Below are 26,968 nucleotides of genomic sequence, written 5' to 3' on the forward strand. Positions count from 1 at the left end.
TAAAAGCAGTAACAACAATTAATAGCATCTAGTTCCAAGTCTTTAATCCTGTGTTTAAATTAACCAAAGGAGATCACATCAGATCCTTCACATTTGTATGTAGGCCTACATGCATGACATTTTGCATTCAGGAAATGAAATAATGATGATATAGGAATGATATAGCCCAGTCTGGATTTTTAAAAACAGATCAATATATTCTGCCTTGAGTACAGATAGCAAGTCATCATAATTTATACATGTGCATTTTTATAATGCACGTAGCTATAGAATTATTCAAATTAAAATGAACCAATGTGGCTGTATCTGAACTGTACAATTGTTGTGTGATCAGGAAAGCCACCCTGATCACAGAGGACCCCTCTCACCCCCTCCACCACTCTTTCCAGTTATTACCCTCAGGCAGAGGATATAAAGTTCTACTGTCCAGGAAAACACATTTACAAGAAATCTTTCATTCCATCTGCAGTAATCACTCTGAACAACATAAAAAAGACACTGTACAGCTGCCGTTTATGTATGTTTCTATCTATCTATACAATTCAATTAAATTCAATCTAGCTTTATTGGCATGAATGTAAGACAACAATATTGCCAAAGCTACAAATAAGAACAATTCATGTTATACAATTAATTAATCACTATTAAAAAAATTAAAAACATATATATATCTAAACGCATATTCATCCCCATTAATATATAGGTATACTGGATGTGGTGGATAAGCACATTGCATGCATGTATTTTTTTTATTGAATAACCACAATGCCATCTAAAACAGTTAAAATGGCAAACATCTTTTAATAATTAAGTGTGTCAGATGTTGATGTACAGAAAATTAAAACAGAGTTAGATAAACAGGAAAAGCAGCCTTCATGCGGCCGCCCCTCTTTTCCCTCACGCATCTGACAAAACGGTCGTCAGCCTCGGGGCGGCAGGCACGCTTACCAGGTTGATCCAGAGACTTCCGACCGCTATCGGTGCTTCAGCGTCTGCCAGGCCCTGCTGTTGACTACAGAGGAATTTCACCTCTGGAACCGTGTAAAAACATTTACGGTACGTATCTTCACAACGCTTAAAAACATTTTTATCACCTTTGGAAATTGAGTTGTTTTTTTTTTACATTGTGTTTACATCTTTGTTTGAATAGCTTAGACGTGGTAGCTAAGAGGCCTCACTGACATCGCAAGGCGCTAGCGTAGACTGTTTAGCTAAGATGCTAGCATTGTGCATGGTAATGCTAGCAATCTGGTTAGCTTAACAGACATTAGAGGATTGTATGCATTGTAGCTAGCCTTTTAACATGCTAACCTTGTGTTTTATGCATGAATGAGCGTCCCTTTTGTCAGTTGTCAAAGGAACCCAATAGCAAGCTAGCTAATTGATTAGCGTTACCGTCGTTGAGCTTGTGTTAACAGGTGGCTAGCTAAATGTATCGTTGGTTAGCTTGGAGGTAATGTTAGCGCTTTAACGGTTACCACTTGTCCATTGCGTTTATTTTGCTAGTTACAACGCACGCACAACATTAAAATGTGTACATATGTACCGGGTTTATCGTTACTGCTATAACTAGTTAACTATTAATGCTGTGTAACGTTACTATACCGTTAGCGGGAGAACTGACAATCGTTCACGTCAATAGTAGCTTAGCTAGCTGCAGCGTTAGCAGTTACTTATTGTGAGTTTACTTTGTGGGATATTCGCCTTTTGTACAAATGTTAATGTAGCTAACTGCACCTTTTAAAAATGTGTTTAATAATACACATTCTCTTTCTACTTCTTTACAGATAATGCCCACAATAAAACTACAGAGCTCTGATGGGGAAATCTTCGAGGTGGATGTTGAGATAGCCAAACAGTCAGTCACTATCAAGACCATGTTAGAAGGTATAGCTTTTTTTTTTAAAATCATCTGCAAACGTCTGAGTCGATTGTGTGACCTCGTGGCCCGACCTATATTGTGTTTCCTCCTCTGTACTAATTTAGGGAATATATTTTAATTTGGATAAATACCAATTTATCTAATTGATTCTTTGACAGATTTGGGTATGGATGATGAAGGAGATGATGACCCAGTTCCTCTTCCTAATGTGAATGCTGCCATTCTCAAGAAGGTACAGAACTCGCAGACAAATTCAAATTAGCTTTAATGGCATGAATGTACAGCAACAATATTGCCAACGCTATATATAAAGTACATAAGGACAATTCATTTCAGACATTTCTCACACACACACCAGGCATTGTACAGGGAAACATGTTTTGAACTGTGCATATGCACTCACTGATGATCAGTATCCAGTCGGTTTGTTAGTTGAAAATAAAAAGAAAAGGGTTTTGTTGATGTTTTGTGAAGTTCTGTTGTAAAGTTCCTCTGTTTTTGCTAGGTGGACAAATAAAAAAGGACCTTGCAGTTAGCATTTTTTGCCTGAAATTGTCATGTTTAAAATTAAATTCAATCTCAAGTTGTGTTAATCACATTTACAAACCTTCGCCCATCTTTTTTGGTACAGGTTATGTTTTCTGTGATTTTTTTTTCACATATGTCAAAAGTATCATTTCATAACTCCGCCTACTTTCAACTGGTCAGATAGTAATATTCAGGCGGATCGTGAGGAGGAGGATGACAGACAGGATGCAAAGGCCTTGAGTGTATATGGAGTTTGTCTTCACGTTCTGTTAAGATGATGATCTAATCACTGCTCATCTGTCAAGCTATTTGTTCCCTTTTGCCTGTTCTTGCCAGTAAAGCTGAAGGCTGTAAAAGCCTGTTTCTTCTTGCCTCTTGTGCAGTTCTTTTAAACAAGAGGGTCTTTAATATTATTTTACTCATACCTCAGTTGGCGAACTGGAACCCATGCTTAGTAATTATATTTTCATAAACACATTTCTAATAACTAGAGTTTGCAATATAAGAAAGGAAAAACTAGGCACATAGTTCTAGACAAAGGGCAATGAATGTGTGTGTGCTCCAGTTTGAAATGAGGTGCTGATGGATGCCATACAGTATATATTTTACTGGTCATGACCACTGTAATGTGTTAACTTTTGGTTAAAATTTTGTGCGTGTGTATCCCTCAGGTGATTCAGTGGTGCACTCATCACAAAGATGACCCCCCTCCTCCTGAGGATGATGAGAACAAAGAGAAGAGGACAGATGACATTCCGGTATGGGACCAGGAGTTCCTCAAAGTGGACCAAGGCACCTTGTTTGAACTCATTCTGGTAAATACAGTTTACATTATAATTACATCACATTGACCTACATCCATTCCTTAGTGGTTGACACTAACTGTAACTATAACCATTGCATGCCAAACCCCATCCCTGAACTCTAACTCTAACCAAAAACATAACCGTAAAACAGCATGGTCGATGGTCCAGCTTTCTTTTCTTAGATGAAAGGTGAGTCGATGTACAATGTTCATTTATTAATAGATTTTGTCCTCATAAAACCTACATGCAGATGCCTCCCATGTTATGGTACTCTTCAAATTGATTTCTGAAGACATTAACTTCAACACTCCTTTGCTTTCTGGCCTTGTTTTCTCCCCTACCTGTAGGTTTGTATTTGTTGTTTTTGTGTGTATTTCTGTTGACACTCCTTTCCAGTCATCTGTTTCATTCTTCATTAATCGAGGTACAAAAGTTGCTTGGCTGTTGTAAGGTGAAAAACCACATGTCAGAAACACTCCCTGTGGATTTTCTCTCTGCGGCATGTGACTAAACCAGGCAGGGCACATGAAAGGTAACCTAAGCAGTGATTTGGAAATGGGTGCTGGACAAGCTTTGGGCTTCCAGGAAGTGAAACATAAGTCAGTAGTGTCCATCACTTGCGTTGATTAACCCCCCACCGGTTGTTTTGAATGTGTTTACATGCACTAAGCTAGAGGATGCTGAAGAGGCGGGGGTGAAGTAGCTCAATGAGGGCTTCCGTGCTATATGAAAATTAATACAAGACTTTGTCAATGACCACCAAATGGTGTATGTACGGTTCAGTGGGATTACGGGATGTGAGTTAACTGGACCACAGCAGGAGTGGAGTTGATGTTAAGTGATCTTAGTCTTGCGTGTAACCTGATGGCTTTGAACTGTAGCCTTACTCAGAAGCAGGACTTGGAGACATGATTGAAATCAATGGCACACTATTAATAACCATGTTTGTCGAAAGCATGTTTATGGTCACATAATTGGTTAATACCGCAAACTCTACTGTTAGACACTTAAATATACAGAAGCTTCAAATCTCGTTTCTATTTTAAATTTGAGTGAGGACTTGGACATCAGAAGTATAACCGTCTATCTTTTACAAATCAGTCGATCTGATTTTCAAAGCAGCACAGATGTTTTGTAATGAATTGTGGTCATTGTAATTCCTGAAGGCCTTGATGAAACAGATAAGTTGGAAAACTTAAGCAACCTCTTCTCATTTCAATGGAACGACTGCGCTGGTGAAAAAACAAATGTGGGTGGTGTCTGGCAAAAAAAGTTGAACCAGGTTTAATTTTCTAACTCATGCAAACACCCGTTCCTAGTAGATTACTTTGATGCTCAAAAGAAAAAAATGATTGTCGTCATTGCAACTTTCCGGAGTTGTTAAATCCTGCCTCTTAGTAATAGAAACTGCTGTGCTGTGTTTTGGCATCTGATAAGCCTTGAAATTTGTGGATCTATTACTCAAATCGGTCTTCCTGCATATTAAGCCCCATTTACACTTGGTAGTTATGTGATCTGTATCTGGATAATGACATCTGATCCACAGGCCTTTTGAATTCTCACCTGATATAATGCGCATTCTAGTTGTCTTGGGGAACCTGGCAGTCAACAAACCTGGTGCAGCCTACGTCGTGGAAAGCAATGCCGTGGACAGTGTCTTTCTTAAATAACTTTTTGTGAGGGTCTTGCTAACTTGTGCTACTGCTTGTAGCTTACTTAAGTTAGCAGCAAGAGCTGGAGATAAGTGACCTTTAATGTGCTGGATGGATTTTTGTTCTTGAGAATTTACACCTGGCTGAGATCCAATCACACCCTCCACATGTGGTCTGACTGATCTGATTGCAGTCGGATCACGATGCGTTCTGCTTGCATTAATGGCCCTCCTTATCTAGATGGGATACACATTGCATGTTAACGCCAGCTGTATTTGGAGTGTTATTAATTTGTTGCACTGGTACTTGAAACGTGACGGCCACACCAGTGCAGCTCCTTGCTGTTTTTTGTCTGAAGGCCAGGTAACACGCTTGTAGTTGCATTCAGCATTAGCAGTCGGGAAAACTATAGTAGTGAAAATCACCAGTAACTTCATGCAATGTAGTCTCAAAACGCCCTTGGCTGGCTGTTAATCTGCCTGCAAGTGTTGATATTTTCCTTGAATGTGTCAGTCAGTTCTTGTAGTCTCACTGCCACCTCCTCTTCATGTCACTGTTGTGCTTTTTTTATTTTTTAGGCTGCCAACTATTTGGACATCAAAGGCCTGTTAGATGTCACCTGCAAAACGGTGGCCAACATGATCAAAGGCAAAACCCCGGAGGAGATCAGGAAGACTTTCAACATCAAAAATGATTTCACAGAGGAGGAGGAAGCCCAGGTAATTGTTCCATCCATCACCTGTCTGTCAGAAAACACAAAGGTCTTATATAAGTAACGGGAAATTAATTGATCAGTTTGGACTGATGCTCAATATAATTACACAAATACACCTTTTGATTCTGTATAAGGGATCGCAGCTTTTGACAGTTCACCTACCGTCCACTTATTCTTGGAAACTTACCCAGTTTGTCCCTCCTCTCCACAGGTACGTAAAGAGAACCAGTGGTGTGAAGAGAAGTAAAGGGGAAGACCCTGCCAACACTACCACACTGAAAAGGAATTGTCCCTGCTAACTGGTTGCACTGGCGTTGTTCATACTTGTCAATATTTACATTTAGTGTATTTAGAGCCACATACTCACCCCCTCCTCCCCTTCCATCAATTTCTGCATACCAGTAGCATGACCATTTTAACTTGCCTGTGTGTTGTCATTAATTTAAATTAAAAAAAGCTATTCTGTTTCCGCACACGTGTATTTACATAAAATAATCCTGGTTTCATGCTTTGTACCCTTAAAGATTAGAAGTCTTTCCATATTTTTCCTATTGTCAGTCGCTATGGTTGTCTTTTTTACTTGGACATGTTTTTTTCTTTTAGGGTTAATTGAATAAAATGGCTTTTTTGACAATGGAAATGAAAGTGTGAATATTTTACTTTTTCCCTCTGTAAATGCATCTGTTATGTGAAACCGTGATCAGAGAGGATGGCTGTTAAAGGAAAAGTGAAGTTTGAGGTCGAAAGATGTTTTGCGTAATGTCCTTTTGGACTCGAAGTACTTGTGTTATCACAGCATTGGGTTACTCATTCCTAATTCATGTTGTATTGAATTGGAAACCTTTCTCAGATAAACTGATGCTGGCTTTTGGGATGATCAAATATATTGAAGGAGTAAATAAAACGTTTAAAAAGGTTCTTGTTTGTCATTTTTGTTTTGAAGGTACCATGCGCTGAAGCTCATGACCTTTAGGACAATTTGTTTTTAGATTTTTTTTTTTAAAAGTAATTTGTCTCACTGAAATCGTTCCTGATATGTGCTAGTATCTTATCTACAGTAGACAGTGGACAAGATATTGGAAACACTTTAATACATCAAACAAAAACAAGGAATACATCAGGCGTTTTGAGGCGTAAAAAATACAAACGACATCTTCAAGGTGTTGCCACTGACGTCCTCAAAATAATAAAAGCTATTTCTAGCACAAGAGCTCTCTCTGCTGGAGGAAAACAGTTTTGCTGTACAGAGGCTCAGCCTACACTTTGTCCACATTGTTGGAAGCTGAGTTTGAAGCTGCAAGCAGAACAGTAAATTAATCCTTTTTTTTTTTTTTTTAATCAAAATCTTATTTTTGTTACATTTAAGTTGGAACATGCACAGATTGAGAACACAAGATATCATTTGAATGCTGCTGCAGTAACACTTGACCAAATGAAAAGTAAAATTCTCCACAAGACAAAAAATGTATTGCTTTAAGAAATGGTACAAACTAAAAGAAATGTTTTTTTTTTTTTTTTTTTTTTTTTACATAAAAACATATAAAAGTTTAATTATAATAGGGAATTCCAACATTTATAAAACTTTACAACACAATGCAATATAATAGTACCCATTTGGTCTCAGATAAGTTTACGTAGCTGCAAAATGTTCAGTCAAAGGAAAACCGCCAAGAGACTTAAAAACAAACAAAACCCTCTTGTCTTTCTCTGAGGGCTTCCCCACAAGCAGAGCATCTGACCTTAAAAATCCTTTAAGAGTCAAACAAAAATACCACAAATTAGGAGAACACGGAACAAAAATGTAACTGTTGATATAGCGAGACTGACAGCCTGAAAGTGCCTAAAAGAAATAATGTAACTTGAAGTTGGGGATAATCAGTCATGTATAATTGTGGGACTTTTACCTGCTGAACATGTTTTCTTTGTGAAAGGGGCTGCACAAGTAGTATAAATTGTTTGCAAATGGAATGAAACGGAAGTCGAACTGTTTGCAATATGGCAGCTAACGATAATGAATCAGTCCCTCTTTAGAGCTGAGGTTCTGCTGGTCAGGCTGGCTGATTGCTGGTTTCTGCTCCCCTCTGGTTTGGTCTGACTGATAGTGGTGGTCAAGTTGATCGGAGTGATAGCTGTGATGGTGATATGTAAATCCCTAAATGTGAAGGAAAGTCGATATGTAACAACAATGTACGCCCTGAAGAAGAGTCTTGTGCAACTACGCTCTCACCTTGATGCCAGATTAGCTCTTACCTGTGCCTAACTTTTAGGTCTGTGTTGATGTGGCTTGTTTAATTGTGATTGTCATGGAGGTCAAAAGCACAGGGTCAGCTTTAAAAACGAGCATCAAGGGGCTGAGGAGATTAATTTGTAGGATTAGTTCTCAAGAGGCAGAGCTGTCCTGAAGGCAAAACGAATGGCTTTAGGTTGAGGTTAGCTGCAGCAGATAGAGCCGAAAAAACAACTTAAACAAAGATTACTTTTGCCTCTTTACAACTGGAAGTCCTGGTGACTGGCGGGGTTTCAATCACCAATTCAGAGGCTGGATCCTCCCACGGATGTGGCTCAAAAAGTGGATCCTTAAGCTTTTGTCTTGTGGTCCACTTACCTTCCAAATGACAGTTTTGCTTCACAATGAAGTGTTCCTTGCTAACTTGTAAAACTATTTCAAGGTTCACGACCAGGAAGTTGATCTTATACTTTCAAAACACCAAACTGGCCCATGTTAAGAATCACCAAATTTACAGTATGACTAGGTTAATGGTAAATACTAACCTTATTAACATGTCTAGGTGGGTAACATTTTACCAATGATTGGTGACAACCTGAACCACACATGGTTAGGTGATATTTCCAGGTTGACAAGGATTGCCTGGATGCTTGATTAAAGAATTGAACATTTGAAGGAGATTTCCAAAAGAATTGGGCCTCAATAATGACTGATTCTGTCTAATAACAGAATTTAGAGGATCCAGCCTCTGAACTGAGACACAACTATTATCTTACTCTGCTATAATTTAGTGGGGCGGATGCTGGTACCAGGGAGTGACGGATGTGTCCCCCTTCATCACCTAGCTTCCCTCAGTCACTTCTATTACTTTAAAATCAAACAAAACAACCACAGGCTATAGATAAATGTGAAATGGTGGCAGGTGAGGAACATGATCTTCATGACTCTGAAGATAGCTGAGGTGAAACGGGCTCACGGACGTGAGCAGCCCGGAGTGATCACAGAGTCTCTGTTAGCACTTTGAGAGAAAGTCCCGCAGCCTTGGCGGCTGACAGCGCTGTCGTTGAGCTGTGCATCTGCTTGCTGGACAGTTCCAGGTGTGAGTGGGTGTGTTTGGTTGCGGGCTGACGGAGGTCGCTGCGCTTGCCAGCAGACTGCTGCAGGGGTGGGCGTGTGTGTGAGCGTGTGTGTGTTGGCGGAGACAAGGGGAGACGTGTTGATGGGGAGGTGGGCGGTGGGGAGCAGCCCGGGGAAGGGGGATGCTGGTGCTGGTACAGACGGTGGCGGGCGGGGGAAGGGGAGGGGGGAGAGTCTATAGCACTTAGATCTGAAGAAGTTGGGCTGGGGCAGCCTCCTCCTTGAAGGTAGCGAATGCACTTCTTTTTCCTCCTAGGGACAGTCAGAGAGAGTTATCTGTGAATAAAGTGTGGATGGTAAATGTCAGCAGGCTTCAGTGAAGATGCATCACTCACACCGATGAACAGGGAGACAGTCATACTGAACATGGTCATGATGAACAACTGAAATTGATCAGTGTCAGTCTATGTACATCTGTATATGAAACGTTAATGTCCGAAACACTGCAAACCCATTTCAAACCTAGTTTTTGAAAATATTGTTATTGTATCAAATTACTGGACTTTTAGAAGGAAAAAGTAACAAAACATTTTTGTAATATTGGTGTCACGCTAATGTAAAATATTAAAGATTGCTTTTTATTTCAACATTTTGTGAAATATGCCTACTCCCCCCCCCCGCCCCAGAGAATTAGATGAGAAAATCAATATCCTCATGTCTGTACAGATTATGGAACTAAAGCCTGTGGTGCTTAGCTTAACTTAGCACAGCAGGGAGAAACAGCTCACCTGGCTCTGTCCAAAGTTTAAAATATACCTATCAGCGCCTCTAAAACTCACAGGTTAATGTGTTGTGTCTCGTTAGTTTGAAAAGTACACAAACAGAAATGTAAAAGTAACAATTTTTGGCTTTAGGGGGAGTAATGTGCCGGAGCAAGTTACACACTGTGTTAAACACTGTGACTTTCTTGAGTTTTGTTGTGACCAGGCAACCAGATTTCTGCACAGAAGTGCTAGACGGATGGATAATATAAAGTTACACTACCTAACTCCTCCTAAAACCCTAAATTGTGGTTTGTACTTCCCACTACATTGAACAAATGATATAACATGTTAACTACTGAGCTTTAAAATGTGTTGTCACGTGTACTCCCTGCTTCCAGTCTTCAAAATTCTGTGGTATTCCACAAAAAGAAAGGATTTTGTAGGCTATTTGTGCTGGGTAATGCAAATGTCAGTGTATACAGATAAATCATTTATTATTTGACAGAAGGAAATCCTAATCAAATTAATATTTAAAATATTTTTTTGTGCTATGTGTTGAACAAAACTCTTGGGCTTGTGGTGTTGACGGTGTCCTTAACATAAAAACAAACATCACAAAAATAGTATTTATTGCATAATACAGTCAGGTGTTTCAGTTTTTTTGTCCACCCTAGGTACACTCTTCTCCTGGTCTGCTCCAGACATTATGCAAACAGCATTGATGTGCAGTGCTTTGTGAGGTGTGATACATAAAAGCAGACTTGTGTACCACTGACTGCAGCATCAAAGCAGTTAACAGGATCCCATGATCATTACCAGAATATGATATGAGTCACCATGTTTAACCGCAAGGAAAGGCGCTAGGCCATATTTAGAGAGAGAGAGAGAGAGAGGGAGAGCAGGAGGAAGAGTGCAATAGAAAGTGATTTCTAAATGTCAGAGTTCACCATCAAAAGGCGCCTGTTACCACATCGCATGAATGGAGAAAGTTGAAAGCAGATGGGCATGAGAACACCGTCAAAATGCAAAGCTGCAGGGAGTGTGTGTGTTGAGCTGTGGTGATAAGGATTTGCTCTAACCACATTCACCCCCCTTTGTTCTCTCAAACCGAAACACACACACACACATTTAGATTTCCATGACGTGATGGTGGGGAAGACGACGGGGTTGCTACAATGCTGCGGTGGTAGAAGCTTTTTCTGCAGAACCACACAGATTCCTGACTCCTGCAGTGAAGCTGTCGGCTATCGTTTACAATAATCCTGCTACGACTAGAACAGAGCAGTCTGAGGCGGTGACAGCCTCCCAGGACTGTTTCTCGTGATTTATATTGTACTATTTGCATGTTTCTGCTTTATTACAGAGAAAGCATGCAATACTAGCACGGTCTAATGAATTCAACCGTTGCTGCTGAATTAGAATAAGGCTTTAGCTACAATAACTTAAACTAAAGAGTTGAAACATTTTATGATTTTAAGTTTGACCTTTTACAATGTAGATGTTGCAAATTGGTTGTTATTGCTGATATTTATATAAGGGACACTTCACACACTGTACTTTCCATTATTGTCTTCATATTGTGTAGTCCCAGCAGAACTGAATTTGAATTTACAAGTTGCAATAACAAGTTGGACGCTTTTCCCTGTAGGGATCTCTGACTTTTGGGCATTTTACGGCATAGACTCAAGTGAATTCATAAATCCGTCAGAACATGTGAGTTGCCAGGAACAAAATAAAAGGACTAATTTTTGTGCAGTATTGATTCTAATTCTGTAATAAAAAGGTTAAAACAAGATTTGCGAGGAAGCAGAGAAATATTTGAATGACATGTAGGTATGTTTCTGTTTAGAGTACCAGCTAACCACTCGGCAAACACTCTCCGCTATTCCCCTTAAACATTAACTTTACAGGACCTGCATAACAGCAGTGCAGAACCCAAACCACCTGACATGATTACTGATCCTGGAAGAGAAATCCTGACAGTAAACCTTTTCTAATTTGGAGTCTGATGTTACAGGTTTAAGTGATATTCCACTCAAAATCAGCAGAGAAGGGTTAGGGTTATTATGCTGCAGGTGTAGCTTTAAAAAAGGTTTTGCTTTTTTCAACAGTGGAAATATATTCTAATCTGTCATATTGTCTATATTGCATTAATTTTATTACTGTATAACTACATATTTATGACCAATGCTTCAATTTGCAGAGCAGCAAGTTAGTGACAGACAGCATGCAGCGCTAAAGCTCAGTTTTCAAACATTATTTGGAGGCAGAGCTCGTCTTAAAACGGCTATAATCTCATTGGTTAATTGTCAGTGGGTGGAGCTTGGTAACTTCATTCAGTGCTTGTGTAAGACCAATAAAAAGGCAAAAGGGTAAATAACTAAAATTATAACGCATTGAGAACTTGATCAAATTCAGAAGATTATTACTACCTCCAGAGCAGCTCCGCCTTTAAGAAATGTAGAAGCAATGCACTGATGGTTAAATAGCAGGAGAGATGACAACAGCAATGAGGTGCTAAGGTGAGGGTCGGGGTGGATGTTTGTTACACACCTGCAAGGACCGCACCAGTCCGTTTGTTGGTTGAGGCCGAAGCGAGCCCGGCATTTCTTAGGAGAGCCCGGGTCTGAGCACAATGCACAGCATGCACAAAACAAGGAGGAGGAGGAAAGGCAAAAACAGAGGGACAGGAGAAGAGGAAGGTTAGAGAGCAGAGATGAAGACGGAAAGGAGAGAAGAGAAATAAACAAAAGGAACGAGGAGACACAAGAGCTTATCAGGGCAGGAAAAGGCACCAACAGGGCTGTCCGTTCAGAGAGAGCCATCAAGTCAAACTGTTAGTAGCCGGTTATAGCACAGCAAAACATTAAACCACCAGAATAACCAAGTCAGACATCCTGAAAATAGGCTGTTAAGACATACAGAGACATACAGATAGACTCAGAGAGGGCAGCCGTGCTGTGACACTCTTGTTAGTGCAGGATTTTAAAAGGTTTTCACTTTCTGGCAAAGACGTAGTCATATACTGATTTATCTCAGGAGATCGAGACTCTTGAAATCCAGAAATACACTTTATTCTCTGTTTGAGGCTGAAGTTGGGCCTGATATTGGAAAATATTGAAATCAATAGATTTTTAGCTTTAGTTCAGGAGAGGCACTTTATTCATTAGTGGCTACCAGCTGACTTCTTACATCAAGTATCATCCATATTTTATAAGAATCTCTTACCTGAAATAGCAGAATTGCCTGCAGGACATTTGAATCATTTAGCTTTGGACCTGCTAAGTTGTTACTTTCTTACTTTTGACGCTACCTGCTAATAATATCTTTACTACTATAGTGGTAGCATGAGCACTCATGTACAGTAAGTGATCCACTAAGGACACGTGGAGAACTTTTGTGTTCGTGTGTTTGAATTGGTGAAGATAAGAGATGATTGCATTCAATTTTGGTGAAGGAAAATGCCATGATGTCTGACATGTTAAATGTGAACAGCAAAGATCAGGACATAAAAGTTTTGTACACAATGTTTATAATTCAGGTTACGTGGAAAGCAGAGTGGGTGGGTGGTTTGACGTTAGAGACACATCCTGCCTCAAAGACATCAAGATGTGCTACAGAGCGCCAACGCAAATTCAAGCTCAACTGAATTCTCTCAAATACTGTAGAGTCGACACTGGCCATTTCTTTTCTTATACTGAAACAAGGTATCATGAAATCTGTCTGACAAGACAAAGGCAAGTCATTTAGATGTTTACCTGTATTGGAGTCCTGAAGCTTCTCCCTTTTTCTCCTCTTTTTCTTGCCCTGTGGGAGAAAGAAAAAACAAAATATCAGCCCAATTAGCTGTTTCCTTAGTCTGGCAATGCCTCCATAAAGAATTTTTGGATTCCTCTTTGCTTTCCCAGTTAGCTTAATATGTTTGTTTACTACCCTTGGGTGCAATCCCCCTTTGAGAGTGATGTTCACAGTGCATGTACATGATGAAATGTAGTCTCAGACTGTAATCTTTTATCAACAGAAATCTGCACCATATGCAAAATGGAGGATTCTTATGTGAAATGTCAATCCATTTTAAATGAAAACAAATGCAAAGTTGAAAGCAGCAACCAGGTCAGGCAACCATCTTAAATGCTCTACAAAAGCAAGGAAAAAGCAAGACAGATAAAGACAAACAAGAAAATATGTTCCATTACTAATGTCATTGTGAACTCAATTCATGCAAAACCAGATGTGTCGTCAAAATGTTATCGATGGTTAATATTTCATTATCTAGACTGTAGTATGTGACTGTTGAGGTAAACATCAGAGTTGTTCACACAGATCTGGTGATGGTGAAGTGAGGCCTCATATTTTGGTGATATGAAGGATGTGGGTAGAGAGAGATCTACCGCCTACGCTTCGATGTCTGCCCTCCTCGGCTCGCTGTCAGCATTGTCTATGTGGTTACAACAACAACTCTTCTTGCAACTGAAGCTTTGTGTCTGTGGGCGTACGTGTGTCCATATACTACATGTAGGTTTATTTAGGACTCGGAGGAGAAACCCTCCACAGCTGCGGGGGCGATATATGGAACTTCGCTTCCTGTTTTGTGAGTAGGTCCAGTGACTGTTTTTTTTAACCACAGAAAGAGTGTGGGGTCGAGATGGGGGATTAAGGGGGTTTATTTAAATGCAGCAGACAATATTTTAAACACAGCCAAGAAGCCCTGCATGCTTGTATAAATGTTGTCATTACACAAGGTGATCTTTTCTACACATCCGAGCCTGTTGGACTCTGTTGCCCTGTGCCTAAGAGGAATATTTTGCATAAATCATTTGTTTTTGGTTTCATTTCACTCATGGAGTTGTAATGAAATGCAGAACTTTTGCAGAATGATCACACACTTAATTTTAATAGTCAAAGTGTAATGCATTCCTGTCATTCAAAATTGTTGGGAAAATGTTTGACATACAGCATGAAGTCCAATGCCCCTATAGTTAAATACTGATATCTGTCAGAAATCCACCATTTGTTTATACGCACTTATCAAACAGTGTCCAATGTGCCTTGCTGAGTTGCTTAGAAAATGCTCATCATGGATGTTCAGGATGTTTTTGAACATTGTGCTTAGAAATTAACCCTCTACGTGTGGGGGTAGGACTTTTAATTTGAAATATCGGTTCAATAAACTGGCAACGTCTCGTGCAGCTCCGTCAGCTACAGCCTTTAAAATGAAATAAAAACCAAATGAAAAATGACATTAGAACGGAATCAGTGTTCACGTTAGTGACATGAATCGCTCTTTCAGATGTCACAAACGTGTTATAAACCACAGCACAAGCAAAGTGTCAGCATAACTCCGCATGTCATGCCTGCCCATCTACGGAGTTCAGCTCAGTCAGGTAAAGAGAAACAAGACAGTAGAGCAGAGAAAAGCATAAACAGGTTACCACTCTGACAGGTATCTAAAGTGACTGAAAAGCAGCCTCTGTTACAACCAAAGCCTTTAATTCACCTGACACATTTTCCTCATCGATTTCTGGTAGAAACATTCATACATTACAGGATTTTCTAAAGCCTAGAATTGTTAGAAAAACAAATGACTACTAAATGTAAAAATCACCACGAAGTGCCGTGTTAAAAGGTTATGTTTCTGTTTAACCATAACATGTGTCATTATTGTTTTGCTATACTAATAACAAAGGTGCTGAATTTTAAAGGGATGCCCCCCAAAATAACAAATAAATATATAACTAAGGCAGCGAGGCCAGCCATGCGCCCCTGCTCTGTTAGTTGAGCAAAACGGGTTGATTTATACCTCTGTGTGACTCAGTGTTTTACAGTTTAACTGACTAGTAGTGATAACCATGGCAACGTGCAAGACTTGGTGAAAAGGTATTCATAACTGACCAATCAGATCTGCTTTTGCCGCTGCTGTTACTTGCGTGTTGTTTGTGAGGCTGATGTGTGTGAGTCATTAAGATTTTGGGAAGGTGCATGCAAACTTTGCACAGGAATACCCACAACCCCTTTCATGCAGCTCTTCACATAGTCATTTTTTCCCACCACAGAGGCATAAATCCACCATAAGACGTGTCCCTACCCAATCAGCTTTACTCTTTTCCCCTGCGACCCCGCTAAGGCCCGCCTCCTGCAAGAGTTCAACAGCAAACTGACAAGTCAGAGGCACACAGCAGCCCAGATACAGCACATCCCCAAAACATCAAGACTAAAACACATGCACCACACAGGTTTGACTTCCTTTTGTATTCTGGGAGGCCTATTTAATAATTCCATGCCATAAATGTTATGTTTTATGACTTTAGACTGACAGGTATGAGAGACAATAATCATGCAGGCTGTTGAGACAGTAGCCAGTAAGGGAAGTAAGTTTTAGCTCTGAGGTGAAAACAACAAATATTATCAAACCCAGTTCAACAAGTTCTGGTTTAGTGAATTGATTTTTGTTTCATCTTGGCTTTATTTACAGGGAATCAAACCAAACAGAAAAGAAGTCAAGTGGTTGGACCGGTTTCTGGTTTACTCTTCACAGGTTTCAACATTTTATACTTTTCTCAAATGCTGCCAGGAACTGCTTAATGTCAAACTCAGCATTTGATGAGGCGTGTCTATAATATATAATAAATACTGCATAATATAATAACTTATCAAAGTATAAATAGTTCTCATTTTCTCAAAGTATTAGTTTTTCCATTTTTCCCTCCATTTCACCACAAAGGAATGTATACTGTTTAACTGTGGTGAATCGGTCTAAATGGGAAATTATGTTCTTTAAGTATAGTACCCTACCTTTAAATATTTCCCTTGGCATGGGTCAACAATGAAATTAAACCTTCTAAGAATAATTGATCATGTTTATAATCTAGTTTCTTTTCATTGATGTAATAATTACAAAAGCACACCTTTGTAGTAAGTAATAACTGTTAAGTAATGTAATAACATATACCCATTACACTATACAAAGTTATCATTCAAGTTATAACATTTCTAGTTGCAACAAGCTCAATATTGTAATCAAAGCAACCAAATGACTTCTTCACTCCAGAGAGGATTCCCACTACAACCCCGGCATAAAAATCATGACTTTTCCACAGTTTTCCATAATAAAATGAGAGCGCTTCCTCGACTTAAAACTTTTACATCCCCCTGGTTACGTTTTTCAAATCAGCTATTAAAATCAGCTCAGAAAAGTAGTTCTTTTTTCAATCAGTATGGAGGAAGATTAGAAAAGAGGAGAAGAGATGAAGAGTGTACTCACGTAGTTATCCCTGGCAGACCAGGTCGGGTAGAGCTGCATGTGGAGTTGTCTCTCTTTCCTGGCCAACTCGTAGTACTTGGCCTGTTCCTCCCGGGTCAGTGCATGCCACTGGAAACAAACAACCAAACAAACATACACGCACACACGCACACACACACACACACACACACACACACACACACACACACACACATGCACACACACAAATAAGGAGAGCAACTGTTAGTATTTTGATCTAATTATCACACATAAGTTATTTGCCCCCTGTGACCCTGTACGCAGGATAAGCGGTTGACAATGGATGGATGGATGGCTGGAAGTTATTTGCCATCCTTTAACATCAAAATAAAATGTTTACCACACTAAAAACAAGGCTTTTTTTTCTGGAGACATTAGAGAGGACAGAAAGGAACAGAAAAAAGGTGAAAACCAAAATGTGTACTTTTACACATTATCAGCAAATGCACCCTTTGTTGCAAATCTAGAGTAAGGACCTGTGACAACTGGGAGAAGAGCTTTGTCTGCCAGCTGAAGTGTATGATAAGGTATGATCTGCATCTGAACTGTGCAGATGGTATAAAATACTCCACTGTCTTATTGTTCTTCAGGATCCCAGTACTACCAGTCAGCAGTGTGTTGTTACGAAGTCAGTAGTATCAGTATGTGAGGGGAACAGAGTTCACGTTACCATAGTCCTCTCATGTTCCTCATGTGTGAAATTACAGACTGACCTGGAAACAGGATTAGTCTCCGTTGAGCTGTGTGTGTGTTTGGCCGTGTGAATGTGTGTGGATCCTCACCCTTCGTCCCAGAATCTGGTTGATGGCGGCACTCTCCTTTAATGTGCACTCGGCGATGACCTTCGCCCTCATCTCCTTCATGTAGAGCATGAAGGCGTTCAGGGGTTTCTTGATGACCGGTTTCTTGGGCTCCTTCTCCCGCTTGGCCTCGACATGTGGCTTCCTGGGGGGGGCAAAACAGACATACACAAATTTAAAGCAAAAGCTTGACATTTTGGGATATACACATTCACTTTCTTACAGAGGATCATTGGAGACGATTGATAGCACAGTCATGTATGTATGTTAGATAGAACCAGGAGAAGCTTGGCTTAGCATAAACACTGGAAACAGGAGAACAGCTAGCCTGGCTCTGTTTGAAAATAAAAAAATGTCTTACCAGCACCTCTACAGCTCACCAATTAACATGTTATATTGCATTTGTTTGATTCCCCTGCCTAAGTATTTGGACCAGGGATGTCAGCGGGGGGTTTCCCAACATAGGGAGGCTTTTTACTCTACAGTCTGTCAAGTCTCCAGGAAGCAGCACCAGGCCAAAGAAAAGTCCAGCACATAACCCTCTATAACACTATAACTAAATACAATGTGCTCATTAGTGAGCTGGTAGGCACATTTTGTAACCAATGGATAGAGCCAGGCTAGCAGTTTCCCCATTTCCAGTCTTTGTTTTAAGCTAATCTAATTGTGTCTAACTCTCAGCAAGACAGCAAATATACATATTTCCCAAAATTTCAAATGTATACGTTAAGGGAAAATAAAAGAGGAAAACTGGGTGTTTGGGTTAATTAAAATTCAAACAGTCAATGTACACCACTGCTGATATGATAAGCTTTCCTATTTTTTATTTTTTATTTTTTACAACATACTCATTTCTTTAAATGTCCTAATGTACAACGGACATCTTTGCCTTTACCTCTCTCAGTCAAGAATTAAAATATCAGACAAATATTTGAGTACTCAAGAACCGAGTATGAAACAGTATAAAAATACACAAAAGGCTGATGTGAAAGTGTGACAGAGAATGGAAACACTGAACAGAAATATGAGCGTGGCGTAAGGTGCAGACAATACTTACACGTACATGCCCCTGTCATACTGGTCGTGATCTTGTTTGCCTGATGGGGGCACTATGGCCGGGTGGGGGATCCCTGTAGGATGCATGCCTGATGGGCCCAACATCAGAGAGTGAGGGAACCTGGTGGAGATGGAACAAAAAGAAGGAGGGGGAGGAGAGAAGTGTGGAGGAAGACAGATAGACAAGAGACAGAGAGCAACAGAAATACTTTAGTCAGTTCAGAGAAATGTGTTGAGTCAGGGGCAGAGGGGATGGTGAGCATTAAAGCAAAAGCGGGAGTTTTGGTAAGCAATGGGCTTGAAAGCATGAAGAGCCTGTAGGTTGATAATTTAAGTGCGGAAAGTGAACATGTGTGAACGTTTTCCCTCACTGGGGTCAACCCGAAGAACAAATCTGTAGGTTCTCCCAAGTGTCCACAACGGTTGGAAATTAAACTTCCTGCCTGTGTGAACAGATAGGTAGCTCTTTAAAAAGTAAAAAAATATACACCTGATAGCTGGTGGTAATGTTGATACAGCACAGCACACAAATGTGTGATTCTGTTCTTTGTGTTATTGAAGCTGTGAGCATTTGTCACCACTAGATGGCGTCCTAGCATTACTGAGTGAGAGGTTTGTAGACCAGAAGGTTCTGAATTCAGTCAGTGCACTTTTATCTTAATTGTCTAAAATTAATTTTAACATCCACTATTTGATCCAAATATATCAACTGAAGTCTAAAAGACAGGAAATTTATTCATTTACTAAGTTTTTCAGATAAATGAACACATGTTTTATGGCTAAAAAAACAGGTTATTTCAGCATCTTTACAGACTGTGGAGACAAAAGGGACAAAATAGAGTCTGACTCACAGTGAAGCAGCAATAAGTATCAGCTGCTGGCAGCTCATGGCAGCTGAGTGAGTGTATGGGTCAAATATTAACTCAAAAAATATTCAGAATGTTTGTTTAAACCTGTAGCTCATACATGTTTCCTGCACTTGACAAATTTAGGCACTAGCAACAGAAATACATAATAAACAACATGGATAAATAAAGACTAGGTAATGCTTACTGCTCGGGAATAGTTAATATAGAGGATACATGAGCATCATGTTAAAGGGTGTGATAGAAAAGATCCAGATAATGTGATTTATAATCACAAGAAAAATAGATTAAAGAGGTCTACAACTAAGTTTTGGCTTGCATTAACTGACCATTTTCTCATTTTGGCTTCTTGAATGTATACTGGCTTTTAAATTTAGGTGAAGACACAGGTCTAAATATAAACTATAACAAAGGTTGGTTGACCTATGCTGTGTGACTGAGACCCGGCAGAAAACCTCAGTAACTGGCAAAGCGCTGCAGCGAGAAAGTATGTGTCTGTTGCAAGCATAGACTTACATCTTTAAAAGCATCAAATGTGTCAAATTAGAGTCACAGCTCAAGCAAACACACACACACACACACAGACAAAAAAAACCCACCTGGGTGAACAATATGAAAATGCTGTAGCTCTCTCAAACTCACAGCGAAGTCAGTTTTTAGTGTTCCTGTGTCTCCATGAAAAACAAAAATGCCTGCTCTGCTGCTTTTTAAACAAATTGTTTTATTAATAAGTGTCATGGATCAGGAACACATACAAATAATAAAAAGCGATAGCAAGGAAAAAGCAGTTCATGTCCTGATGGTGCTCAAGGTGGAGAAGAGTGTGTGTTTCTGTGCGTGTATGCATGTCAGCCTTTTGTATTCTGCAGCAGCAACTAGCTTGGCTTGGCTCAGTTTGCCTCGGCTCAGCTTGTGTTGGCGAAACATTGAACTCGTCCTGTTTATAGCACACTGGTTCCAATAGGACCTTTTACAGCAGCTGCCCAATGAAAGCTGACACAGAGGCTGAACGTGAGTCTGCCACGGTGAATGCACAGCTCCTGCTCAGCTCCTGCTCAGGCATTTTGAATGTGCTATAAACAGAAGTCGATGATGCAGAGCGTTTGCTTGTTGTTTTTGCTTTTACTTTCTTGGCTCAGTCCGGCTTGGTCCGACCAGCCAGCTACGGTACCTGGAGTAGGAGGAGGCGCTGGAGAGGTTGGAGGAGTAGGGCTGCCTGAATCCACAGGGAGACAGGGCAGGATAGACTGGCTGGCTCTGCCTGCCACAGCACAGCAGAGGGGAGAGACGGCAACAGTTGGTGCCTTTTAGCTTTACAGGTAAAATGTTGTTGACCGCTGGGGGGACGTTTAGCCCTTCAGGTCAATTTAATTCTACTAGAATCTTAATTTAAATGAAATTTCATCATTAAATGTGGTCTGTCTAAACACTCTAAAATCACTCTACTGTGACACAGAACTAAATTCATTTCATTGAAAACATCTTGCTCTAATGTTGATTGTTAGATAGCTGGAATTAAAAAAATAATGGTTAATTGTCTTTACAATTCTTTCTTATTTCTTTTCATTTATGTTCTGTCCCCCATTATTCATTCAATTATTTGTTTTTCCTTAGCTTCTCACCTCTTCTGTAGTCTTTTTTATGCATATGCAGAAATATAGGAGTATGTTTAAGTGTGTTTTATTCTATGAGTGTATTTATCTTTTACATCAGCACCAGCACATTTCAAAAATCTCGTGGATTTAATACTTGATTTTCTTTAGACACTTCACAGCTATAGACGAATCTGTTGGAGAAGCTCTTGTAATGCTGCGATGCACGGTGATCCCCCGTGGAGACACGGGATCAGCACTGTTGACAGCTGTGTGTCAATACTTGGCTTACCGGGAGTAGAAACACACACAGTCACACACCATGGGAGGTCGAGGGTGGGGGTGGGATGTAAGCAAGAGCCTTTGATATGTATAAAACCACATTTACAATACAACCACCTTCAACTGACTCATCCTCGTGTTTCAACGTATGCAGACACACGCACTCCAATCCACATCCAGCATTTGAACCACTTTGACAATCATCATTATCGTCACACACACTTCCACGTCTCATCTTTTCCTCTTCAACTCCACTGAATCCAATCTTTAGCCCCAGGAGGCAGCGCTACGCATACAGTGAAGCCCAGCAGCAGAGGCCTTCCAGCTCGGAAGAGATCCAGAGATCACTGGGCTCTGCTCCTGGAGGACCATTCAGGCTGTAATCCTGTTTTAAACTGAGGTCACACTACAACACGAGTCAAGTGTTGTTCAGATAAAGGCAGTTCAAACTAAACGGCCGGCCTGCTTTTTATCTCGCCGGGAAGCTGAGCACTACCAGGTCTCAGAATCCATAAATAAATTAATCAATCCATCAGTCAATGTTGATTTATTTTTGGTACATAGCCAAAAAAGAAAAAGAAAAAACTAGCCCTCAAATACACCATCATACAGATACATCAAGATCCTTGCAGGCGGCAGCTCCTAAGTGACGGTGATGCCACACTCAGTAAAATGCCTCCCATGTGAAAGGCATGGCTGGACAGAGGTATGCTGGGAATGAAATGAAAAACCAGGCCACCTGCTCTATTGTGCTGGTCAGTGACTTGAGAATTTTCTTGGTTACGCTTTGAGTACAAGTGACAACAAAGTAATTACAACCCTGCAAACTGATAGGTTCAGTCAAAGGAACTGAGTTTGAAAATGTCAGCTAATGATGTTAAGGGGAAAATCTTTCATGCTTTGTTCCCAACTGTTTGTTCTGATACTAAAGGCCTTAAAAATACATCTGACTGCTCTTCTTCTCTCCAGGTATTTTGTTACTGGACATTCTAGGTACACCTAATCTTCAACCTTCCAGATAGTTGCAATTTCAGCTGCGCAATGATGGAGGTCAGATATATATGCAAATAAGATATTTCTGCAATAAATTTGTATGGTGATGTGATATCTTTTTTTCTATCGATATTTTTTCTAATTGCCAACTTTAATTATTTAAAGTCACTTAAAGCGGCCGTATACTCCACCAGAACTGCTGGTTAGACGGTCACATAGGTTTTGATACCCAAACCTCTAGGACACCTGAGCTAGGAGGGCTGTGTCCTACAATTTCTCTAACTTTCCAAAAGCAACAATCCGCCATTCACATCGACCTTCCACTGTGATTGGTCAGCTGTCCTTTTTCATTTGTCACAGAACTATTTCTGTCACTTTTTGTGTGAACAGAAAACACATTACACATTGTACGAAATAGTTCTTTTTGAGCATAATCCTTTACATAAACCTTTACAAGTCATTATTCCTTAAGGGGACAGGAGGAGGCTGTGTTAAAGTCTCACTCTGCTTTGCTTGATAGATGTCACAGAGGCTTTATATATTTTATTACACTCTGTATTTAATAATGCATGTTTGTGAGACTCATGCTCCCACCATGGGGGTCGCCATTGCAAAGCTGCATCCTTACAAACAATAAAACACACATCTCAAATAATTTCTGACCCCCTCCTGATCAGAGGCAACTATCCAACCAGTCAACAAGCCTGGGGGACATATTGAGGTGGTCATGGAGGGACAGGAGGAGAGACTAGGCTAATAGTCAAAACAACAGAAAACAGCAGTTTGACATTTAACCACTCATTCTGTGTTCTCCCCTCCTCCTACTTCAACAAAGAAGCCCACTACAAGGGGCCAAAACAAGAAGATAATCTGGGTTAAAGGAGATTAGCTGTTAATAATATTTGTGAAAATCCATAGTGAACTGTCTGAAAAAGATAAAACGTCTGTAAATCACAGACTTGAGAAATGTCTGGGGACAGACAGCTCGTCCTACAGAAATATGAAAAAACACACATGTAAGCAAATGCACACTCAACGTTTTAAGCTTCCGTTTCAAATCTCAGTGACATTTTATGTAAGCCTTAACTGTTTCTGCAGGGGATTTTGTCCAGGCACAGATACTGTAGGTTGTAATAAATGGATTTGTGTTGATCCATAAATCAATGAAAGTCTGACATTATAAGTTCACAATCAACCAGCATGACATTGCGAGCTCACAATCAGAATTGATGGAAACTCTGAATGAAATGACTCAATATGGAACAGATGTTGCCAATGCAGACGCCCCACAGAGCTTTCTACAATGCTGCTGTTGCCTCCTAATGTAGTGGATGAAAGCCAAAAACAAGCTAATTGTGATGTTTCATTTTGGGATTTTTGCTAGTTTTATTTAAGACGAGACCAGACCTGAACCTGCCAACATTTCCCTGAATCCACCACTTCTAGAGTAAGACTGCAAGTTCCATATTTAGATGTGAAGGTACTGTCTTAAGCAAGTCCAAAGATGATTTCCTGGCAAAAAAATCAAGTTTTAAACCACATTAAATCCTTTATTGATAATTTGATTTTAGTCAGTAAAAACATGTACTCAGTGTACTTCTTGTGACTAGATAGATAAAGACTTTTAGTGTCTCTTACACTGTTCACATATCAGCACTTCTTTTGCAATTGTACACATTCCTTTTGTTTTGACCAAAGGCCACAGGTGAGTCCTAAACACAGAGGCGGTTTCCATGCCAACAAGGGCCTTAGGTTAACTGCTCTGACACCAGGTGAGACGGTGATGTATGTAACACTGACCTGGGTCAGAGTGTGTATGTGATTGTGTTGTGTTGTATGTCATGCTGTGAGATAATGATGATGAGAGTATTTTGGGTAGGTCAAAGTGAGTTGTGTAGATTAGCAGAGGAATGTTTGAGGGTTAGAGGTAACATTAGATACAGGTTAATGGTGTGAATTCTGTTTCAGAAAAACACCAGAGTTTGGACTAAACAGCAAAGGACTGTTTGTAGGGCTGGGACAAACGCCATTTTGTGTAATGTTTCTAGACTTTCAGAAAACTGCTGCATATTACAGCAACTGTAATTAGTTATCCTAATAATAAGCCTTCAGTTTAAGTCTACAAGTAACAATTATTTTCATTATCGATTTATCTGCAGATTATTTTCTTGATTAATCCTCTAATTTTTTGGTCTTCAAAATGTCAAAATAGTGAAAAATGTCCATAGCGCTTTCCCAAAGGCCAAAGGTGACGGCTTCAAATTGCTTGTTGTCCAAAATGTAAAGATATTCAGTTTACTGTCAGAGAAGGCCAAGCCAAACCAGGAAAGACATTTGAAGGCTGGAGCCAGTTACTTATTGGCATTTTGGATTAAACAATAATTGCCTACCAATCAATTAACTGTCTATTAGTTTCACAGCTATGTCAGTTCTTATCATGTAAAAGATTGACCTGGTGTATTCCTTTAATTTAGGGAGGGGAGTATAGGGAGTCAGAACAAGGTCATCACAAGTACACAAAGGACTGAGTGAGTCACAGCATGAACAGATATGTGTGCGTGTGTGTGTGTGTGTGTGTGTGTGTGTGTGTGAGAGAGAGAGAAACTCACCAGCCCATGGAGGGAGTGATCTGACCGACACCGCCCGGAGGGAGGGAGTAGTACCCTGAGAGGTCCTGGGACTGGTGCCTGTGAACGCCTGGAGGACACACACACACACACACACACACACACACACACACACAAACACACACACACAAAAACAAATTAACATAATTGTAATCACTCTTTTTACTCGCATTTTGTCACTAAAGACGTCACAAGTACCCACAAGTACACTTCCAATTCCTGTCTTTTTGCCTCTTAAACAAAAACGCACACACAGACACACACACGTTATGTAAGGTCAGCAGTCCCTGGTCCTGGCCCCAGGTCAGATGGGCTATTAGCGCTATTAGTAGTCTGGGAACCTGGTATTAAATACAAAGATGCCCTTAACACAGGTCACGCAGTTGTGTTCCCATCCTGTCACATTGTGCGCCTGCGAGTGTACGGGTGTTAGTGTGAGAAGATGTAGTGTGTGTGTGCGTGTGTGTGTGTGTGTGTGCGCGACCCTCCACTGGGAGCTCATGTCGCCAGTTGGTTTCACTGGTTTATTCAACCCAAGTTACAGGCACCCAAACATGCACACAAACAAACCATCACACATTCTTCATCTCTACTTTTAGCAAAACTGTTTTCCAACAAAAGAAACACAGACAGCTCGACTCTCTGCCCTCATACAGTAAATATCCAGTCTCTCCCTGTCTCCCTCTTTGTGCCCTTCAAAGGAAGTCATTTGTCAACAGGCAGCACCTAGCACTTAGCGCAGCCCGGCTGCTAACCTGTGTTTGCAGCAGAGGAATGCTCTAGATGACTGTAATTTGGCCGCGGCTCCAGGCCTGTTTCAGGACCCCGAGCCACCATAAATCTGGACGACAGGAATGTGACTGAGTCAGTCGACCTGTCTCACCACTCTGATCCCTCCTCTGTCTGTCCCACCACGCCCTTTTCACCATTCTCCTCTCCTCCCTCATCCTTTCTTACAGCCCTCCGTCCTTCCACTGCCCAGACCCTCTTACTCCTTGTAGTCCCTCCTTCATTACAGACCTCAACTCTTTTCCTTCCCTCTCCTATCCTTCCTTTTGTGCGTTCCCAGAATTTACCCCCCCAATATTACTTTTATGGTCTCTCCCGCTTGCATTCTCGCGTTTACCTCTGCGTCTCCTGGATTATTTCTCTACCATATGGTGTGAGAGACCCAGGTGACCTGTCCACCATTGTGTCCCTGAGCAAGACACTTGGCCCCTAGTTGCTCTAGAGGGTTGTGACCTCTGACATGTATAGCAATTGTAAGTCGCTTTAGATAAAAGCGTCAGCTAAATGAATAAAATGTAAAATGTAAATGTTTAAATTACAGTGGGTACGGAAAGTATTCAGACCCCTTTAAATTTTTCACTCTTTGTTTCATTGCAGCCATTTTCCAAAAATCAAAAAAGTTCATTTTATTTCTCAGTAATGTACACTCAGCACCCCATCTTGACAGAAAAAAACAGAAATGTAGAAATTTTATTAAAAAAGAAAAACTGAAATATCACATGGTCATAAGTATTCAGACCCTTTGCCGTGACACTCATATTTAACTCAGGTGCTGTCTATTTCTTCTGATCATCCTTGAGATGGTTCTACACCTTCATTTGAGTCCAGCTGTGTTTGATTATACTGATTGGACTTGATTAGGAAAGCCACGCACCTGTCTATATAAGACCTTACAGCTCACAGTGCATGTCAGAGCAAATGAGAATCATGAGGTCAAAGGAACTGCCTGAAGAATAAGTTTAATCTTTAAATTAAATACCAAGAACAATTGAGCACACCAATTAACATTTAAAATTTAAAATTTGTCTCCTGG

General features: G+C 40.3%; 2 protein-coding genes across 17 annotated transcripts in view; one reads left to right on the plus strand and one right to left on the minus strand.

The window, feature by feature from the left end:
• Positions 1-897: 897 nt before the first annotated feature.
• skp1 (S-phase kinase-associated protein 1) lies at positions 898-6,501 on the plus strand. The gene is made up of 6 exons (XM_046040731.1): positions 898-1,056; positions 1,788-1,887; positions 2,041-2,114; positions 3,082-3,225; positions 5,447-5,587; positions 5,795-6,501. The coding sequence occupies exons 2-6, from the start codon at positions 1,791-1,793 to the stop codon at positions 5,828-5,830; spliced, it is 492 nt and encodes a 163-aa protein (XP_045896687.1). The 5' UTR covers positions 898-1,056; positions 1,788-1,790; the 3' UTR covers positions 5,831-6,501.
• A 156-nt stretch (positions 6,502-6,657) lies between these two features.
• The window catches only part of tcf7 (transcription factor 7), a 74,957-nt gene continuing 54,646 nt past the window's right edge, over positions 6,658-26,968 (minus strand). For 3 of the 16 annotated variants that reach the window (XM_046040594.1, XM_046040595.1, XM_046040602.1), the window contains 9 exons: positions 25,129-25,216; positions 20,824-20,913; positions 18,788-18,907; positions 17,713-17,875; positions 16,913-17,020; positions 15,737-15,784; positions 13,410-13,458; positions 12,205-12,277; positions 6,658-9,199 (listed from right to left, as the gene is read on the minus strand). In XM_046040594.1, coding sequence (XP_045896550.1) covers positions 8,809-9,199; positions 12,205-12,277; positions 13,410-13,458; positions 15,737-15,784; positions 16,913-17,020; positions 17,713-17,875; positions 18,788-18,907; positions 20,824-20,913; positions 25,129-25,216 — 1,130 coding nt within the window. In that variant the 3' untranslated portion in view covers positions 6,658-8,808. Of the gene's footprint in view, positions 9,224-12,204; positions 12,278-13,409; positions 13,459-15,736; positions 15,785-16,912; positions 17,021-17,712; positions 17,876-18,787; positions 18,908-20,823; positions 20,914-25,128; positions 25,217-26,968 lie in introns of all 16 variants that reach the window. The other 13 variants (XM_046040596.1, XM_046040604.1, XM_046040599.1 and 10 more) reach the window with 13 other exon arrangements.

The sequence above is a fragment of the Micropterus dolomieu genome, linkage group LG23, assembly GCF_021292245.1.
Source record: "Micropterus dolomieu isolate WLL.071019.BEF.003 ecotype Adirondacks linkage group LG23, ASM2129224v1, whole genome shotgun sequence".
Classification (NCBI taxonomy): Eukaryota; Metazoa; Chordata; class Actinopteri; order Centrarchiformes; family Centrarchidae; genus Micropterus; species Micropterus dolomieu.